At 43.3% G+C, this 22,241-nt stretch overlaps 1 protein-coding gene across 1 annotated transcript in view; it reads right to left on the bottom strand.

Moving 5' to 3' along the window:
- Nucleotides 1-22,241, bottom strand: part of WIF1 (Wnt inhibitory factor 1) — a 230,938-nt gene that overhangs the window by 75,842 nt on the left and 132,855 nt on the right. The window contains exon 3 of the mRNA XM_077265198.1: nucleotides 18,666-18,774. Coding sequence (XP_077121313.1) covers nucleotides 18,666-18,774 — 109 coding nt within the window. The remainder of the gene's footprint in view (nucleotides 1-18,665; nucleotides 18,775-22,241) is intronic.

Below are 22,241 nucleotides of genomic sequence, written 5' to 3'. Positions count from 1 at the left end.
CAGGAGGAACCAGGCAGAGGTCCATAACCTCCCAAGAACAATTGACAACTGGCAAGGACAAATGAATCCTGCACGCCTAAATACCCCAGTCAGAACTGCAATCAGCAGATACACCTGACCAGGGCTGCAACTCAGGGGCAACTGCATTACCACCTACAACCACCGGAGGGAGCCCAAAAGCAGAATTCACAACAGCAAGGCTTGACTATCTTCCAGAGGAACACTTATTGCAGGAGACATTGTGAGCTCTTGTCTGGTCTCGTCCTCGCATGGTGGTACTGGTACATCCATGGGATCACCGTCTCTGTGCGGCTGAGGACCCCCTACTGTGTCAGGGACGGTCCACCACTCATCATCGATTTCACCATCAGGCATGACAGATTCAGGAAGTGGAGTGGCGCCTTCAGGCGACAATGGCGTAGAACAGACCTCAGACCGGCAAGGCTGCAGCATATTTCTATGAAGTACTCTAGGGGCGGATGCCCCATTCTCAATCTGTACCTTGTAGACAGGGCCGTTAGCATACACTCGCTCGATAACCTTGTACGGCTGTACTTCCCATCTCTCACTTAGTTTTCCCTTAGGGCGTTTCTCTCTGACTAATACTCGGTCTCCAGGTTGGAGCGGTAACTCTTGAGTCGGTTTGCGGCCCGTATGTTCTTTTTCTTGCAGCTGCTGACACGCCAACCGCCGTATCGTTTGCAATCTTTGCCAATGCTCTTTCACCCATGAGGTGACAGTTTGCTCCATCAGCTCCTCTGGCTGTTCCAAATTCAGCTCAATGATCTCTCGTCCAGCTCTTCCAAACAGTAGATAGGGGGTATAACCCGTGGTGGAGTGGACCCGATTGTTGTAGGTCCAGACCAATTCTGGCAGATAGTCTGGCCAACACGCCTTCTTATCCTCCTCCAACGTTCTCAGCATTTGAAGTAAGGTTCTGTTGAAGCGTTCACAAGCTCTGTTGCCTTGAGGGTGGTAAGGGGTGGTCCGGGACCACTCAATGCCATACATGCGATACAATTCTTCCATCACCTTGCCTTGGAAATATGCGCCTTGGTCGGAGTGGATGCGCTTTGGGCACCCATACACCCGGATGAAGTCTTGACGCCGATTCTGCAGTCTGATCTCTAGTCGGAGTGACTACTGCGAACTTACAGAAATGATCGGTCATCACCAAACAGTATTGCAGCCCGCGGGCCGAGTGTCCCACGAGGAGATAGTCGATCATCAAGACTTCTAGCGCTTCCTTAGTTTGTATGGTCTGGATGTGTGCCCTCTGTTCAGTACTCTTAATGAGGTCACATACTCGACATTGCCGGCAAACCTCTTCCACCACAAGCTCCAACCGGGGGCAATACACATACCGCCGTAACCATTGGTAGGTCTTTGTGGGGCCGAAGTGTGCTCCAAATTCGTGGGCTTCTTTCGCTACTTCTTGAGCCATTCTTCCTGGGATGACCACTTGCCACCTTACTTCCATATCTTTTGGCTGTTGCCTCTTACGATATAGCACTGACTCTCGCACTTCCAGTCTATCCCACTGGTGCAACACACTCCTCATTTCAGAGTCCAGATCATCTCTCTCTTGTTTGCCAGGCTTCTGCTTTTGCGTTACCCACCATTTCATCTGTCTCAGCCCTTCGCCTTCATCCTGAACGTGTCCCCATTCCTCATTGGTTCTCCCCAGGGACCGGGGTAATGCGCAGGCCTCCCTTCTTGACTGGGCCACAACCATTGGGGGCTTAAACTTACGAAAGTCTGGGGTTTCCTACTCTTCGAATTGCTCATCCAGGTCCCCCACTGGAGTCTCCACAGTCACTCTTGACAGCCCATCAGCATTTGCGTTTTCGGTAGCAGAGCGATAACGGATGGTAAAGTCAAACTTGGCTAGGCGAGCCACCCACCGTTGTTCTAAGGCCCCCAATTTAGCATTCTCAAGGTGGGCCAGGGAATTATTGCCTGTTCGAACTTGAATCTTGGTACCTGTCAGGAAGCCTGCAAACTTTTCTGTCATGGCCCACACCAGGGCCAGGAGCTCTAACCGAAAGGAGCTGTAATTGTGAGGGTTTCTTTCGCTGTCTCGCAGGGACCTGCTGGCGTACCCGATGACTCTCTCATGTCCATCCTGTATCTGAGAAAGTACTGCACCGAGTCCATGAAGGCTACCATCTGTGTACAACAGGAACGGTTGACCGAAGTCTGCGTAGGCCAAAATCGGGGCCGAGGTAGGGGCATTCTTTATAGCCTGGAAGCCCTCGTCTTGTCCCTGTGCCCAGGGGATGCGCTGGGTCTTCGGCACTCCAGTGGTCCCCCTCAGCAACTCATTGAGAGGACCTGCCACCTTCGCGAAGTCTTTAACAAACCAGCGGTAGTACCCAGCGAGTCCCAAGAAGGCCTGGAGTTCTCTCACTGTTCGAGGGACTGGCCACTTCTGGATAGCAGCCACTTTTTCTGGCGAGGGTAGAACTCCATCTTGTGACACTATGTGGCCTAGGTACTCGATCTCTCTCTTGAAGAGGTGGCACTTCTTTGGCTTCACCTTCAGGTTATGGGCCCGCAGTCTTCCGAGTACCTGTCCAAGCCGGGCAAGGTGTTCTTTGAATGAGGCTGAAAACACATTGATGTCATCCAGATAGATCAGGGTAGCCTCAAAATTTAAATCTCCCAAACACTTTTCCATCAGCCGTTGAAAGGTGCCTGGAGCATTGGAGAGCCCGAAGGGCATCCGGTTAAACTCGAACAGCCCCATAGGGAGGATGAAGGCGGTTTTCTCTCTGTCTTTCTCTGCCACGGCTACTTGCCAGTATCCACTTGCTAGGTCCAGGGTGGAGAAGTACTTGGCTTTCCCCAACGCTGTCAAGGATTCCTCGATGCGGGGCAACAGATAAGAGTCTCGAACAGTGCAGGCATTGAGTTTCCTGTAATCTACACAGAACCGGATGGTCCCATCCTTTTTCTTGACGAGCACCCCCGGGGCTGCCCAAGGGCTCTGACTACTCTGCACCATTCCTGAATCCAGCATCTATCTCAGTAATGTTTTCACCTCTTGATACATCTTGGGCGGGATCTGCCGGTATCGTTCTCGAATTGGACGAGCTTCCCCAGTCGGTATCTCATGCGTGATGGCTTCAGTACAGCCGAAATCTTCGGCGTGACGGGCAAATGCGGCCTGATTTTCCCACAGCATAGTTTCTATTGCTTGCACACGCTCAGGGCCCAGAGCCTTCACATCCACTTCCATTTGATCAAGGATGACCACAGCTATCGTACGAGCTATCATGACTTCTTGGTCCACTCCTCTGCCTACCACAGGCTGAACAACCACTTCCAACCCATCAAGGTTGCGGTGAGTCCCCACTGGAAGGTATACTATAGTTTCTCGCTCGGGAGGTAGAATTACAGGTTATTTACCAGGAGCCCTGATGACCCCTACCGTCTGATAAGATGGCATACTCTTCTGCGTCCCACAGACGCGGATCGGTCGTTGAAGGGCTTCTTGAGTAGGCTTATGTGTAGTAGTCTTCTTCCAATATCCAGGTCCCCGTTTGGTAAACATAATCTGATTGAGTTCACATAGGATATTAATTCCCAGTACTACAAGCACATCTTCCTTGATAGGCTCAGGGACTAGCAGGATCCCTTTTCTCCCAACTTCTTGCCCACAGATTCGAATATTCATCCACACGACCCCTGTGACAGGGATCCGTTGTTGGTTGGCAGCAAACAACCGGATCAATGTCTCTTTTTCTGGCTTGGCCAGGTCCTGGAAATGCTGCTTGAAGTACACTTCTGGCATCGTTGTCACTTGTGACCCGGTATCTATCAGGCAATCCACTAGAACTCCTTCGAATTCAGCATGTAGGATGGGGCTCCCAGCAATCAAGTGTTCGTTATATGGAGCGGCCTCTCTCCTCGCCTCCCCCGCAGAGTGCCGCACTACTGCGGGGGGTTGGTAGTTTAACGGCGGCTTTCGCTGGCCTTGAGTACAGTTCCGACAGTCTCTGGCAAGGTGCCCCCCTCCTCCACATTCCCAGCACTGGATACCTCCTCCTCGCTGGGGGGTACTTGTAGCCTGTCCTCGTGCCTCCGATGCCTGATGGGAGGGGGCTTGCTCCCACTGATCCCTTATCAGTCTGACTGCAAAATGGTTGCATAAGTATGGTGGGTCAGACTGTTGTAGTTCCCCCACTCTTCGCTCCACCTGGGTTAGTTTCTTTTGCACGTTGACAAGGGACCGCTGCAAGTCTTGCACCACCTGGACCAGCACCTCCTGATGGATTGGGTCCCCTCTGGTATTGGCGCCCTGGACACGCATCTCCCCAGACGCATAGCTCTCTTCTTTACTTTGGGCCACTGTTTCTGCCAGGATTTGACGAAACGTAAGAGCCGGATCTGCCCAGACTCGTTATGACAGTGCTCGCCTCAAGGATGTGCTGTGCAGTCCCAGAATGAATTGCTCCTGGAGTATCCGGTCTTTAGAGCCCATGCCGCCAAATCCATCCGCCTCCTTTCTCTGCACCTCTGCTAACACTTCTTGCAGTGCTGTTGCACACTGAGAAATTCCCTCTTCTTCCCGCTGCAGCCTAGAGAAAAATTTGGCGCGAAGGTGTCCGGCGCTAGCAGTCTCGCCGTAGATCTCTTCCAGGAACTTCACTAGCTCCTTCAGGGTACTGCGGGTTATTTCTGGTTGTAGGCAGATGTTTCTACGGGCTTCTCTCTCTAGGGCAGTTAACGCAATGTCCACTTCAAGGTCTGGGCTGATGTTATAAATCTTCAGGGTGCCTTGCAGCCGGGACACCCAGTCGGACAGTGGCATATTCTTGCCGTCAAACTTTGGTAGCACACTAAATATAGTGCCCATAGTGAGTGTCCTTGCAGGGGTTCCACCAATGCCCACAGCATCTCCATTAACATTAGCATTCCCACCATTGCAGTCTGCTGCCTCCATCTTGGTGACAGTACCCTGCTCGCAGCGCCACTTGAAGCGATGGCCGGGGGACCACCACGGTGCAGGAAGACTACTGTACACAAGATGAGGTGCAAACAACAAAGGGTAGATTTATTGGGAGGCAAGGAATGAAGTGGGTGAGGAAGATGCAAACAGGGGTATGCAATGGCAAGAGACACTTTACAAGAGTTATAAACTTTATCTTGTCCGTAAAATAGCACGGTGCTCCAACTATTACAAACTCAAAATATGTCTCACAAGCAAATTTAAACAATAAACAAATAACGATGCTATTCTACATATAACCTCCCTGGCCTTTACTAAGCAGGCCACACGGCTCCCGTGTACTGACTACTGAAGCCTACACTAGGCCCTAACAGGTGCACCAAACAGGAACATACCCATGGTGATGTTGGGGACTCAGGTCCAGTCCCAGGGGGGGCCCCCAGCAGTCTAATATGGTGGTGCGCACGGCTTTCTGTCAGCTCTGTGAAGCGTGGTCTTCTCCTTGATTCTGGATCCTAGGGATGCTCTTGGAAACTGTAAGTCCCTTTCTCAGTATCTTTGTGGCTTCACAAACTAGCACAGAACAGCCACTTTTGCCGTACCCGGAAAAGTCTTGCAAATTTCACAATAGAAAAATAAGCCCAAGATGGAGGGTAAATTCCTACTTTTCTCTACCATGCTCTACACCACCGTGGAGAGAGCTACCAGGGGAGAAATATATCAACAAAATATACTTAGGACACTCCTAGCAAGCTGGATATATAACAAGAAAGAACAATGGAGTACATGTCCATAAATAAATACAATTTTATTAGATCATACGGTCACAAAATTCAAATATATACAGGTCAATAAAGACAATTACAACTCATTCAGATAAAGAGAAACCGGGTAGCACAGACCAAGAACTAGTGTGGATCTCGAAATACATAATATACCGCCATAAAGTGCACAGTGCAGATGTACGAGGGCATTAAACCGGGGGTATGGTAAGTAAATAGGGACAGTTGGTGAGCCCTGTACACAGGCTCAAAGAGTGTCATGAATGTCACAGATTACCCTCCAAGTTCTTACCCATATATTGGCGTCAGACGAGGATCACACCGTTGCCCCGTTGCTTTGGATAAGGCTCTATGAGCTTTCAACATCTTGCCACTGGGATTTTTGCCCATTTCATAAGGCAAAACTGCTCCAGCTCCTTCAAGTTAGATGGTTTCCTCTGGTGAACAGCAATCTTCAAGTCTGACCACAGATTCTCAATTGGATTAAGGTCTGGGCTTTGACTAGACCACACCAAAATATTTACATTTATAGTAATGCCCACACTGATAAGATATGCACAGGACAAGAATGTCAAGTCTGGGCATATCAAAGAAGAAGGACAATTGTCAGCAACGATACTGAATCTCCTATATACTGGTCTCCCTGTATTAAGACCCCCAGCTATTAACCCTTGATTTCTATAAAGGGACAGTTAGCAGTGTTAGATGCATGGGCTGATATATTGTGTGTGTTTAGGTAATGTACGTGGAATATCGTTATTAGTATTGCGTGCTATTACTGCATTTTAGATTAGTTAGTAGAATAATAACTAGACTTTTGGTGTGTCATAAATATTCTTTATTTGTACATGGTTTTGTCTCAGGTAGACAACGTTCTTACATATATAACATAAGAAACAAAAAGTGTTAAGGTGTCAGTTAACTAGTTGTATATTAATTATTAATAGTCAAGTCTGACAATAATTGATATTGGACCTCAATAAAGATGTAGTCTCATCCCTTTGTAGTGGGATACACCCCTGTAACACTAACCATGTGACTTACGAAGGTAATTGCTTACACAAAAAACTTTTAGGGGATTCATTGCAAAAGGGGTGAATACATATGAGCATGACAATTTTTAGTTATTTGATCCCAAAAATGTAATTTCTGCCTATATTTTTCTCACTTCACCAACTTAAACTATTTAGTACTGATGCCTCACACACATATCGGATTACAAAAATATTTAAACACAGGTTGTAATGTAACTAAATAACCTGTTGAAGCGCAATGTAAGCGTGAAACGATCGTCGTCTGTATTTGCTCCACTGTTTTATCTGCCTGCTGTTGGTATGATGATGCCACAATAAAAAATTTTGTTGCACGGGACGGTATGTGCCAATCCGCTTTCTTCTTTATGGACATACAGGTTGTAATGTAACAATTTATTTTGTTACATTACAACCTGTATGTCCATAAAAAGGCAAGGGGGTAAATAATTTCTCAAGCCACTGTACCTATTGATGCAAAATGCAAATTGCCTCTTAGGAGAAAAAGAGGACTTTAACTCTAGAGCGCCACTGTACCTATTGATGCAAAATGCAAATTGCCTCTTAGGAGAAAAAGAGGACTTTAACTCTAGAGCGCCACCTATTGGGAGTAGTGATCCTAGAAGTCACAATCAACCCTTTAACGAGTCGTGCTATATGACTTAGGTTAAAAGCCAAATCAGAAATCTCAATTCGCAGACACGGTGTTTCGGGCTGTTGACCCTCGTCAGTGCGAAGCATGAGAACTGATTTGGCTAGGTGAGAGGCTCTGGACTGAGGTCTAAGAGGTAACGTTTCTCCTTATGGAGAGTGACATACCAGCTGCCTTGTCAAGGTAAGGAGGCTTATTTATTGCATGGCGAATAAGCCTCCTTACCTTGACAAACCAGAGCTAGTATGTCACTCTCCACAAGGAGAAACCTTACCTATTGATGTAAAAGACAGACATGGAGATGTCTATTTTTTTGCTGGGTGAAAACCAGATGAATTAAGCTAGTTTCACATATCAGGTTTTTGTGTTCAGGCTAAATCCGGACAATTTGTAAAAAAACGGATCAAATTGTGAAAAACTGATGTGCCGGATCCGTTGTTTAGCTGGATCCGTCCATCTTTAATGCGCATGGATTTTTGACTTCCTGTTTCGGGAGAGAGAGAGAGTAGCCTTAGGCTACTTTCACACATCAGGTTCTTGCCGTTAGGCAGGATGCGGCAAATTTGTAAAAAAACGGATCCGTTGCAAATTGTGAAAAACTGATGCAACGGGTCTGTTTTTCGCTGGATCCATTTTTTTTTTATGAACCCGGGGATAGAGTTTGGACTTTCTGTGAGAGAGAGAGAGAGAGACCCCAGAACGGTAATTGTGCATGATTGTATGGAGAATGCATGGAAAACCAGATTCGGAGGCCGGATTCATCATTTCACATGTCAGTTTCATCCTTTTATGGAACCGTCGCTTGGCATTTTTTCGCTGGACAGAAAAATCTTTACTATGAACGTTTTCTCCAGCCACCGTAAAAATAATTTTAGACAGATCCGGCAAAAAACTGATGAAACGTGTGGCCATCAGGCACAATCCGGCGCTAATAAAACAACTCTATGAGAAAAAAAAAACGGATCCGGTGGAAAAAAAACATCAGTTTTTTCAAAACTTGCCGGATTGTGACTGATGGCAAAAACCTGATGTTTGAAAGTAGCCTTAGCATAAAATCTTCTGAACTCGGCTTAAAACTGAAAATATATTACATCATATACTGTTGGTGTCCAAAACGTGGCAATTAATCACACTTAACACAATTGCAAGAATTTCCTCTATTCTTGTGCTGAATTTCCTATAGCTCCCCTTGCTTTTCTTCTTGTCTCATTAAAATACAGAATGGTTGAAACCTCATCCTGTTTGTTCAGATATAAATATCACCTCTGCTATTTTCTGATTACAGAGTATTGAGCCCCGCATCAGCTTAAAACCATGGCACTGTATACTGTGGATTGTGAGAACATTGCACATAATTGCCATACTGCCATCTTCAGACCCAAATGCTAATTGCATGTCCTATTTATTGGTACAATGAATCTACTATAAACAAATAGTATTTGTAAATAACATAGCTAAATGCTATCCACACAATGTAACAGATCTTCTAGCAACTAGTTATGTTTCATTTACAGCAAATATGGAAAATACTAGGTCATACAAATAGGCAGCAATAACAAAACAATAATGCAACTAGAGTATGTGACATTGACTATCTGTTATTAAAGGGAATCTGTCAATAACATCAACCACTCCAAATCACATACATGGGCATGCAGGTCTTTGAAATATAAATCCATAGCACCTTTATATTGTCTATCTGTTGCTGCATTTTAGAGAAATTAGAGCTTTAAACCATATGCAAATGAAGCTTTAAGTGCGCTGAATGTGAGAGAACTTCCCGAGCTTTGCCTCCCACGTAGAACCAGCCTCTTTAGCTTGCTTAATCGCTCACTGCCTGATTTCCTTATCTGGCATTTCAAATCACACAGATAGTGAGCCATCAATCAAGCTACAGAGGCTGGTGCTGAGCACAGAAACAACCTCGAGGGGCAGTGGCTCGGGAAGTGCTCTGTCACATCCACAGCACTTAATGCCTCATTTGCATGTTTATTAAAACACCAATTTCTCTAGAATGCAGCACACCCAGAGCCATTACCTTCTCTTTTGCAATTAACTAAAATGCATGCTGATTTCTCAGGAAAGCAATAACAGATAGACGACATAAAAGATGTCAATGGTTTTATCTTTCAAAGACCTGCATGTCCCTATATGCGGTTTGGGGGTTGATCTTACTGACAGATTCCCTTTAAAGCACCCACCACTTCAGTGATTTTTTTTTAATTTTAGGGCTATCGTGATGCCACTTATATAAGTTCCCTGACCTTAGTAATTCATTTAACAGCCGCTGTCTTCCAGGCACTGCTCCAGTACTGTGGCACCATCTTGTGACAGCAGCTTCTGACTGATCAGAAGTCAGAGCTAATGCTTACAAGCTCCCAGTGTAAGTCTATGAGAGTCTCATTCTTGCTCTTATAGACTTATATTGAAAAGTGACCTCCAGTTCACCATGGAGTGACAGGGCAGGTCACAGCTAGCAGAAGACCGATCTGAGCAGCATAATGAGCAGATGAAGAGGATGACTGGTGAGTATAATACTATCGGCAAGGGACTTACATTAGTGACACCACTCTAGTTGTAAAGTGAAAAGAAAACTGGTGGAATGGTGCTTTAAGACAGTAATTAACAACCTCAAAACTATTGGGGGCATGTGAAAAATGTTTCAGTTTCTATAGAACTTCTCTGCCTTCTTACTTCAGTGGAGCTGGTTATATGGAACGATGATTGAGTAAAATTTGATGATTTAATCCTGTGTAAAACTGGATAAACTTACACTAAAGAGACTTAAAGAACACCAATTTTTTCTCAGTGACTCGTGGTAAATAAAACTAGTGCATTGTTTAGACTGTAGTTTTAAGGTAAAAAAAACCCAAAAACCTGGAGCATGCCTTTTTTACAAGCGCACTTAGCCACAACAACTTTTCTAGACACGTTATAAAAGTGTCTTGTAAGGCAATAAAAATTGTGTAAAACCCATAATATGCCACATGGTATGTACACCAGAAATCTAGCTCAATTTTTGACAGAATTCTGGTGTATTTCAGTTAGTGAATCTACCTCCTTTTATGTGCTACAGTTGTGGCCATCCAACATTTAAGGCACTTCTGAATATTAAGTACACCATACTTTATTATAAAACTATTAAACTATCTCCTGAAATATAGGAGTCGCATCATCAAGACTGGAGTAGCAAACGCTCGCGCTATGCCAGTCTTGATAGTGTATACGAGGTGCTGAATTCATTAAGAGGCTCACCCTAAGGGCTCCTTCTCACTTGTGCGAGACTTGGATGAGTCACGCACGGCAATACCCCGGCGCTGCTGCCGGCACAGAGGAGCGGAGTGTGCGGCTGCATGTATTCCTATATGTATTCCGATCTGAGTGCCGGGTGCAGAGCCGGGTTTTAACCATGCAAGACTCATCCGAGTTGATCGCAAGTGAGAAGGAGCCCTAAAAGGCATGTATGTTTAATCATGCATACTGCTCATACCTGGCAGATGATGGCTGTGTATCACAGCCAGGATCTGCCTCTAACAGCAGCGGGTGGAGCCGAGGTCTTCACACGACTGTTAAGCTGTTAAATGCCGCTGTCAAACTAGGACAATGGCATTAACAGCACACCAGCATGGGGCTCATCAGTCTATTCACTCATTGTCTGTCCTGCGATCATGCCAAGAAGTCTGCTGAAGACCTCCGTGCCTGCCTCAACAAAGCTCCATTGAAAACTGGAGGGCTGCAAAGGAGACTGTGATTTTTACTATATACAGCAGGGGTGGGGAACCTTTTTTGTGCCATTGGATATTTATACCATCCTTTGGGGGCCATACAAAATTATCAACTTGAAAATTACTCCTCTATATTTGGTCAAACATTTAATTATCTCACCCCTAATGTGATGGTTGGAACTGCTTCTCTTTGGTGAGACGTGTGATTTCAGGGGTATGGATGATGATGATATTCATAACTGCTTTTCCAGGTTTGCGCCAGTCAGTCTGGAGCACAGGCAACTCTTTGCAATGATAAGTTTTGTAAAGAACTCACAGTAGTAAGTTCTACTGAACACTGATGTATATTACACTGTAGGTCTCATCACGGTGAGATATTCATCACTGCTCATGTAACATTTATATAACTCAAGCAGTGGGAGATTTGCAGTATACATAACATAGGAGACACTGATACAGCTGTATATACATCACATAGGAGACCCAGAGACTGTTGTATACATTATATAGGAAACACAGAGACTGCAGTATATACATCACATAGGAGACACAAAGACTGCTGTATCTACATCACATAGGAGACATCGAGACTGCTGCACATATCACATAGGAGACACAGAGAGTGCTGTATATAAATGGCATAAGAGACACCGGGGCTTGAGTATATACATCACTTAGGATATACTCGGGCTAAAGTATATACATCATATAAGACATGGGGGATATAATATATACATCACAGGAGATATGGGGATGTAGCATAGACATCACAAGAGACATAGGGCTGTGGAATAAACATTACAGGAGATATGGGGCTGCAGTGTAGACATCACAGGAGATACTGGGGCTGATGCTGCTGTCTTCTTCTGTGGGATGGGAGTGCGTTAGTCAGCATCAGAAAGTAATTTTTCATTGCACGCTCTGCAGTATTCAGAGAGCAAGTAGAAATTAAATTGCTGGCAGCCGTGAAAAAGCAGATGTCGGCCAGTGCAATGCAGTCCCCTGAAATCTCCCCGGGGGCAGGAGAAAAGATCATTGTGGGCCATAAACGGCCCATGGGCCTGAGGTACCCCCCATGCCTGACACACAGCAATACAGTATTGCTGTGTACAGCACAAGCGATAGGATTATTGCAGATTTTAACCCCTTAATGGAAGTAACAAATAGACGAAAAAAGGTTTACAAAATATGAAAAAAATTAAAAACACATAAAAATTTAACTTGGACAGCACACTAACCAATGTAACTCAAAAGGGCTCAGATGACAGCTTTTTCACATGTACATTCAGTCCATGTTTTAAAATTACAGCATGCACTTGTTTCTTCTGAGTCTAGGTTGAGACTCGGTCATTCAAGTCCATAAGTATTTAAAAAAAATCAGATCCCACAAAGGGCATCCTTGTGACATTCGATTTTTACAGATACAGCAAATGTGTGTAAACTAAAGTTCTATTCAACTGGTCCGCGTTAGTTACTTGTCTCACACTGGTAACTCCCCCTTTTATTTGGCTTATCACATGGAGGCAGATTCTCATGCAGATCATTGCGCGGCCCATAGTCCTGAACAGCTTATTTTCATGTAACAAAGCATGGATTTCTCTGGAATAAGGTATGGATAGAATATATCAATGACTCATTTTGTTCAGCTTCCTATGACCTGTGTACCCATATATAATATGAAGAAACTCAGCCCTTAAATGCAGATTAAGTGAAGAGTAAGTTTATTCAAGCAATCCAATATAAATCCAATTCAAACAAAGTTGACACATCAGTCCAACATGAAATGCAGGCAGCGTTGATGACACGCCACCAGCGATGTCAGTCGCATGCTCCACAGCGCTGCCTGCATTTCATTACCCTGCTTTTCCTCAGCAATCCGCATTGTTCTGATGAAGGTCCAAATGTTTGCCTGAAACATCAACTTTATTTGAATTGAATTTTTATATTGATTGCTTACAAAAACTTACTCTTCACTTCACTTGTATACCTTTTGAGTGCCAAGTTTCTTCATAATATTACTATTATGGAGTGGAACCCTACTCGTGTACCACCCCACACAGAGTGACAAATCCCAATACCTGTGTGCCCATACAGAAGCGTCTTCTGCTTCAAAAACTAAGCGAGCCATGCTAGCGTCTGAAAGACACCGTACCTTAAGTTTGTCTTCATATGCAGCGGTTATGCTGTGGCTTTTAACCACAGCAGTACTGTGCCGCTGCAATCTTTCCACTATTTCCTTACACAATCAATTAATCTTACAGGAAAACAGCTTTTCTAACCTCAGGACCAAAAAGCTGATCATAATGGCAGCTGCTTCCCTTCAAGATTAGTGGCTGTGCAGGGAAACAGTGAAAAGACCGCAGTGGCACAGCATGACTACTGCATGTGAATAGTGATGAGCGAATATACTCATTACTCGACATTTCCCGAGCTCGCTCGGGTGTCCTCCAAGTATTTTTTAGTGCTCGGAGATTTAGTTTTTCTTGCCGCAGCTGAATGATTTACATCTGTTAGCCAGCTTGATTACATGTGGGGATTCCCTAGCAACCAGGCAACCCCCACATGTACTTATGCTGGTTAACAGATGTAAATCATTCAGCTGCGGCAATAAAAACTAAATTTACGAGCACTAACAAATACTCGGAGGACACCCGAGCGTGCTCGGGAAATCTCGAGTAATGAGTATATTCGCTCATCACTACATGTGAACATAGCCTAAAGGTATTCAAGGTATGAAGTTATTGCACCTGGTGTTGTTCATCACAAATACTAAATTGTATTGTCAATGCACCTCAGAGTCATCTTTTTACAATATGATGGTGGCGTATCAAGGATACCTCATGTATTTACTTTCTATCTATGTTGCTTTAGATCAAATTATTTCACTATTTGCTCTGTGTAAGGCTATATGTGACATATACACTTTTAAACTGATGACAAACTGCAACTTAGTGAGGACAAGTTTGCTTTAATTCCTGACAGCAGGGATGGGGCGAGGGGTAGGCACTTGCCTAGGGCGCTACCTTCTCCCTACCCGAGGGGGACACAGTCACGGAGATGAGTGATGTCAATATAATTACTGTGAGCTGCACAGCCGTCAGAGGAACTGTTATCTCCCCTGCTCCGCTGGGACCTCCAGCAAGACGCAGATCACTTCCAGCCTGGAAGGTGCACGAAGGGGACGTTGGATGGCGCGGTGCAGTGACGTCATTGCACCATCTAACATCCACCGCTGCACTTCACAGAAAAGGAGACGGTGGTCGGGAGCCGGGATTATGTGAGTATGAGCTTTTTTCTTTTTCAATTATTATATTCCTGACTGTGCAGGGGGGCATGAGGGGAGAGGCTGTGCAGATGGGAGGCATAAAATGAGGCGAGGGGCAGTGCTAATGAGGGGAATACACTGAGGGCTCTGCTAATGGGGGGATAAACTGAGGAACTGTGCTAATTGGGGGGGATAAACAGTGGGGCTGTGCTGATGGGGGAATAAACAGAGGGGCTGTGATGATGGGGGAATGAACTGATGGGCTTTGCAAAGGGGGGATAAAATATGCTGTGCAGAGGAGGGGGAATAAAATGAGGGGCTATACAGCTGAGGTGAATAAAATGTGGGGCTGTGCAGAGTAGGGGGAACAAACTGACTGGCTCTGCAGATGGGAATAAACTGATAGGCTGTGCAGATGTGGGGAGAATAAACTGAGGGGCTGCACAGATGGAGAGAATAAACTGATGAGCAGTGAGAGAAAGTGGAATAAACTGACGGGTTGTGCAGATGGAGGAAAATAAACTGAAGGGCTGTGCAGAGGGGGGAACTGATGGGCTGTGCAGATGGGAATAAACTGATGGGCTGTGCAGATGGGTAAATAAACTGTGGGGCTGTGCAGATGCGGGGAATAAACTAATTGTCTGCGCAGATGGGTAAATAAACTGTTGGGCTGTGCAGATGCGGGGGAATAAACAAATGGTGTGCGCAGATGGGAGGAATAAACTGTGGGGCTGTGCAGATTTGGGGGAATAAACAGTGGGGCTGTGCAGATAGGGGGATTAAACAGAGGAGCTGTGCAGATGGGGGATAAAAATATGGGACTGTGCAGATGGGGGAATAAACTGAGGGACTGTGAGGGGGGCATGAAATGAGAGGCAGTGCGGTGGGCCATGAAATGAGGGACTGTGAAAGGGGGACAGCAAAGTATATCAGGAGCTGTGGTCACCACAATGTATATGGGGCTGTGAAGGTCATTATACTGCGGTCTGTGGTCACTATACTGGATAAGGGGCTCTGGTTAATATCATACTGTTTGGGGTGTTGTTTGTGGGCCATAATACTGCATGGGATGCTGTGGGAATTATCATAGTATAAATAGGGGCTGTTTTGAACATACTATTTATGGGGGTCTGTGGTGAATATTATACTATATTTGGGGGCTCTGGTGGTGAGCATACAAAAATATGGTTTTTTTTGTGGATATCATACCATATGGGCAGCTATGGTGACCATCATACCGTGTAGGGGAACGGTGTGAGGAGTGGTTACAGTCTGAAGAGGGCAGCATGGTGGGCAGTATGACCGCATAGTGTGAAAAGGGGCACAGAATCGATATGGAGAGGCGACAGTGTGAAATGGAGGCACAATATGGAAAGGGGTTAGCATGGTGGGGGTAAAATGTGGAGATAAAGAAAGTGTAATGGAATATTAGAAATAGCCATGTTATAGGCCAAGGTTCATAAGGGCAGATGGTGTGACGGTTATAGCTGATAATGGTAGACAGTGTGGTCATATATACACAAGTGGCCAAAATTGTGGATACACTTGAAGTTTTTAATAATTTTCTAGGCTTCTTGGACTTTCGGCGATCTTACTTCTTGATTACGTAATTATATTTATAGCCAAGGCAAGCAATCTGTTACTAAAGATATCGGGAGACTTGTTTTTGATATTTTGTCAGCAGTTTTTATAATTTTGACAAGAAATACTGGACTTTGTTCACTGTGAGTAAAATACATACATTTTTAGTTATGTTAACTTTTCTTTATATGATACGATACGATACACTTCATTGATCCCGGGGTAAATTACAGTATTACAGCAGCAATACAAACAGCAGTACATAAAATATTTGGACACATATCTTGCACAAGTATACCAACATTACATAACAAATAAATGTGGGTGGTTCAGGTATATAAGTCACTGTTAATTGACATTAGTACACCAGCAATCAGTCATTGTTGTCTACCACCCTTAGGACATTATTATGCATCCCCATAGCAGTGCAGTAGGTACAAACGATTTCCTGAATTTCTCCTTCTTATGTCCGCATTAGATTAAAAATAGTGTTTTAAAGCTACAGTCGCCACTTGATCCTTTCAGTATAGGTCCTACAGGCTTTAATTTCTTTACAAACTATTGAGAATTTTTATTTCATGTATTTTAATATTTAAATTACATTTTTTAAGTGAATACCGGTAATTATAAATGTCTATTTTGAGCTCACAAACTCCTGAATGATTATTTTTTTTAGATTTTAATCAAGCCAGCCACAAAGAGGTCTGATTGGTCTCGAGAAAAGCGAGAAAAGAGAGTTACTGTTATCGTTTTGAGGGATATAGTTTCAGAGAAATTGCTAGGAAGATGGGTGGTGGAGTCACTGCTTCTGGAGTGCAAAATGTGTGTTCACATTTGCTGATCGTTGCAGCATCAAAACTAAGAGTGGAAGAGGAAGGAAAAAGGCAACAACTCCAAAAACAGATAGAAGAATTGCTAGGTTATCCTTGCAAAACAGAAGAGCATCAGGCAAGGAACTCAACCAGTTCTTGCACGATGGAGGAGTTTCGGTGTCGGATAGAGCAGTACGTCGCCGATTACTTGATGCCAGTCTGAAAGCACGAACACCAAGAAAAAAGCCATTCCTAAATCTTAAATAGAGAAGTAAGAGAATTTCCTGGACCAAATAGCATCTTAGCTGGACAACTGTAGATTGGAAAAAAGTAATCTAGAGCGATGAAACGAGAATATCAATTTTTGGTAGTGACTGAGTGCGTTATGCTTAGAGATGGCCAAAGGAAGACTGTGTCCCAGAGTTTACTGATTGCAGCTGTTATCAGTTCCTGGTACCATGTTATAACCACAGAGAACATGAGAAGTCTTGTTGAATCAATGCCAAGGAGATGCAAAGCTGTTATCGATGCTAAAGGATACCCTACACGCTAGTAAAGAAAGAAAGAACACATAGGGATAGCATGAAATCAACATATTAGGAGGTGATATTTTGATTCGGCCATTCCACTGTTCTTTTAGAAGTAATGAGATATTTTGCATTATGGTAACCTTTTTTCTATGTAGAAGTGTTCTAATCTACCCTAGACTACTTGTGGCATTATTGTTGTAAACACTTTGTATGACTGCATGCTAAAAACTTTAAAAAATGACAAAAATTTGAAGTGTATCCATAATTTTGGCCATCAGTGGTCATCAGAGCTTGCTAACTAACCCATCGGCGTTGAAGGGAGATGTGTGTTAGGTGTCCTGTTACATTAGTCTCAGCCATTCATTTGCCTCGGCGTTGAAGGGAGATGTGTGTTAGGGGTCCTGTTACATTAGTCTCTGAGCCATTACTTTGCCTTAGGGTGGGGGGAGAGAATCGCCATTGGCTTCATCTGCCTAGGGGACCAAAATACTTTGTCCCAGTTCTGCCTCCCGCCTACATATAAGTCTATAGTTAAACATCAGGTTAACTTTCTCATTGCTGCATTTAACATGTGAAAGAGTGCATGTCAAGGCAGCAGCTTAACCAGTATTGGTTCAGCACTGTAGTGAGTAGAGATGATAGAGATGAATAGATTGATCCAAGGAGGATCAAATTCAAGTCGAATTTCCTGGAATTTGCAGTTCCATGTGAACTCGAACACTTTGCAATTTGATTCATGACTCGCATCAAGAAAATACAAAAATGCACACCTGCTATTTTAATGAACCATTTAGGGCCACAAATGCCCTCTCTGCCCCAATGGTATGGCTGCTGATCACAATCTGGTCTTTTTCTTTCTCTTCTTTCCAGTCTTTTCACTATAGGCCAGGATTTGGAGGTTACTGTGGATTGTAAGGTTGCAATGTCCTGAATTTACAACATATGCCTTTACCTTACGAAATGCAGTGACCAGGAAGCCCTAGCCTATAGCTAAGAGGACAGAGATGCGGCATGCGACAGCTGAAAAAAGAAGACAGGACGGCTGGCAGCGAGCAGCAGGGCCACCTGAGGGATGAGCAGTAAGGTATTATTATTTTTTACTTTTTTACATTTATTATACTCTGTAGTCCGGAGAGATCCTAGAGCATAATATGGAACATTTAATTTGTTGCAAAGTAAACTCAGTAAAGAAGGTGGATTTGAATCCCAAACGATCCACTCATCACTACTACTAAAAAATACCGTACATATTGCAATGTGGAAGAGTTAGCATTATGTTACTTTAAAATACATTTCTGGAGAAAGAGAAGACAAAATACAGCATCATACTAACCTGAAGCCTTGTGTGGAACAGTGCCCAGTAATGGTATATTTACTGTGGGATCTGACATAATTGCTTTATCCAAAGAGCGAAGTGACAGGAACTCATAGAAAAATTCTGCCTGTAACAAAAAGCATGAGTGTTATGACAGATTGAGATAAAACGTTTAACCCTAGAATGCGTGACCATAGAAATCTACACTATTACGTACCTGGGGCCTTTGAGGCCTGTTTTCAAATAACATGGAATAACTCAAAAACATTTTTTTTTCAAAGTTATTTGAAAGTAAGCATGCATTCCCACTAGCTCTGGGGTCCGCCTGGACGGGATTTTGTAATGGATCTGGCCTCCTGGTGACCCCGGCTAAGGCTGGTAGAACGCGTACCTGGGGCCTCGCAGGCCTGTCAGGTTACTTTTTTATTATTTTCTGTAAAACTACTTTAGTTACAATTTTGAAACTCTAGGTATTCCTCAGCTATATAGTTGTTAGTAATTTCCAGTTGTTCGTATATTTTTATGTTATAGGCATTTCGTATAGCAACGCTTTTTTTGTGACTACCCCATATTCACGTACCTGGGGCCTTTTAGGCCTGTGTGCAAATAACATGGAATAACTCAAATAAAAATACTTTTCAAAGTTTATTTTAAATTTGCAAAGTAAGGATGCATTCCCACTAGCGCTGGGGTCCGTAATGGATCTGACCTCCTGGTGACCTCAGCTAAGGCTGGTGGAATCTCGGCATTCCATCAGCCTTAGCTGGAGTTATCAGGAGGTCAGATCCATTATGGATCCCATTCTGGTGAACCCCAGCGCTACTTGGAACATAGCCTAAGATGTGTATAATTCCCAAAAAAAATTATGTACATAAAACAACAAAAATGTAACTAAACGGGCACACCCAATATATTCACTCAGTACAATTTTTTATGATGGATACATTTTTTCTTATAAAAAGTTTTTACATAAAGTCTGTAGCAAACTTGGTGCAGGAATATTTATTTTCCACTTTACATATTCCCCCGACAATTTTTGCATATTATTTTTTCTTCAGAATGTTCCCTGCATACATTTTGTCCGCAAGTAGAACAGAAACGCTCTGATTTTCTTTCTTTCTTTGCTGGACAAATATAGCAGCGCTTTCTTTTTTTTTCTCTTTGCTCTGGCTGTTCCTGAAAGCATATTCCACATCGGATCATTGCCTCTGTAATTTGCCTTGATAAGAATTTTGTGCTGCTTCTCTCTAGCATAGTAGGCATCAAAAGTTCATAACAAAGTTCTGTCAAAAATATACGTCTATTGTCCTTCCTGTTGGCATGGAATTCTGGATTAGTTTGACAATAAACAATATAGCTATTGAGGGATGACACATCAAGGATATTGGAAAAAAGGGCAACAGGCCAACGTTTAGTCTGCCTTTTACACGAATATTCAGTAATCATTTCGTCCATCTTGTCGACACCTCCTTTTGTCTTATTATAATGAAGTATAATTTCAGGTTTTTGTTTCCTGTCATTGGTGTCAATACTTTCATCGTGATGCATTGTGCTCAGTAATATCACAGATTTTTCTTTCTTGGCTTTATAGGACACCATTGTTGCCTCATTGCAGAAACCGAATACACTCTCGTAGATTGGTCGCTGTGCATTGTGCTTCATTATTGGTGGAATTTTGCGGCGGTTTGGTCTCATTGTACCAACAAGTGTTAGTTGTTTCTGAAGCAAAAAATTGGCCAGTTCTAAATTAGTAAAATAATTATCCATAGTGATATTTTTTCCAGAATGGAAAATTGGTAAAGCTAGTGTTTTCACTATGTTGGAACATAGATCTTTCTGGACTGGAGCGTCAGCTTCTTTTCCACAGTAAATCATGCCATTCATCCCATAATAAGTTGCTGAATCGCACATCCAGAAAATTTTTATGCCGTATTTAGCTGGCTTACTGGGCATATATTGGATAAATTTGCAACGTCCCCTAAAGGCAAGAAGTTGTTCGTCCACTGTCACATATTCGCTAGAATTGTAAAGTTTGTAACAGTTCTTGATAAAAAGATTCCATATATAGCTAATAGGCGCTAATTTATCGGTTGCCAACCTCACAGGCCGAGTTCTCTTTTCATCAAAACTAATGCATCTCCGAATAGCCTCAAATCTATCTACGGACATAGTGGCTTTGTAATGTGGATCTGCAAATGGGTTCAGAAATAACTCTCTGATTGGCACATCATATGATTTAGTCGACCCTGCCAGAAGAGTAAGGCCAATATAGGCATATAGTTCCTCTTTAGTTAAATTTTTCCAAGTTTTTTTTTTTTCCGAAGCAATACGTTTACCTTCCACATTCGTACACAAAACCACCTCATCTGCAATATCATCTGAAACAAATTTACTGAAAACATCTTTTTTGGACATGAATTGGGAAATTCCGACAGCTCCTTGAGGAACTCTAATAATGTTATGTGATGGGGTGCGTGCATGAGCCACAGCAGTACTGTTCCAAAAAACATTTGTTTTAGATGTTCTACTTGCACATTCTGCTGGATCCATTACTTCTTCATCATCTGAGGAATCGCTGGACGATGAAGTTGATACATTAGCTGGTGGAATATACTCTTCATCCGAAAAAGAAATGTCACTGTCTTCATCACTATTGAAAATAATCGCCTCAATTTCTTGGACAGTCAATCCCCTTGATGTAGACTGTGCCATTGTAATCTTAGATGTGAGTAAACTAAAATGAAAAGTAAAAAATAAAGATTACAATCAGGCTTGTGCACTATACACTGTGTGTGCTAAGACTTTGTTAGTGTTTGTGTGCTTAGGGTAAAGTACAGCCCCCCTACTCTTACCTTCAACAGATCACTTTCTTGTAAGTGCAGTAGAAGCCTCTGGTTTTGGAGCTCAGAAAGGTTCTTTGTTACAGACCAAAGAAAGCTGACTTCTTCCTCCAAAGTCTCTCCAGCAACTAGGATTTAGGACTAAAGGACCTGTACTGACATCATAATCACGTTACTTTGTGAGGGGAAACTCCCTTCCAGGATCACATTACCATGTCAGGCAGAATCCACACTCTTCCCAGCAACAGCCATCGACCAATAGTCATAAAGACTGAGTCATAAGTTCTTCCCCAACAACAGTACAGACAAAAAGACTGAGGAGTACATGTAAACCAAAGCAGGCCTCAAAGGCCCCAGGTACGTGAATCTGGGGTAGTCACAAAAGAAGCGTTGCTATACGAGATGCCTATAACATAAAAATATATGAACAACTGGATATTACTAACAACTATATACCGGAGGATTACCTTGAGTTTCAAAATTCTAACTAATGTAGTTTTACAGATAATAGAAAACAAGTAACCTAGCAGGCCTGCGAGGCCCCAGGTACGCGTTCTAGGGTGAAGTATCAGTATTTTACATAATATCAAAACACACATCAATATATTAACCCCTTAGTGACGGAGCCAAATTTTTAAAATCTGACCAGTGTCACTTTATGTGGTAATAACTCTGCAACGCTTCAACAAATCCCAGTGATTTTGAGATTGTTTTTTCACGACACATTATACTTTATGATAATGGTAAATTTAGG

Source organism: Ranitomeya variabilis, chromosome 5, assembly GCF_051348905.1.
Source record: "Ranitomeya variabilis isolate aRanVar5 chromosome 5, aRanVar5.hap1, whole genome shotgun sequence".
Classification (NCBI taxonomy): Eukaryota; Metazoa; Chordata; class Amphibia; order Anura; family Dendrobatidae; genus Ranitomeya; species Ranitomeya variabilis.
Note: the sequence above shows the minus strand (reverse complement) of the source record. Positions and strands in the feature narration are given on the sequence as shown.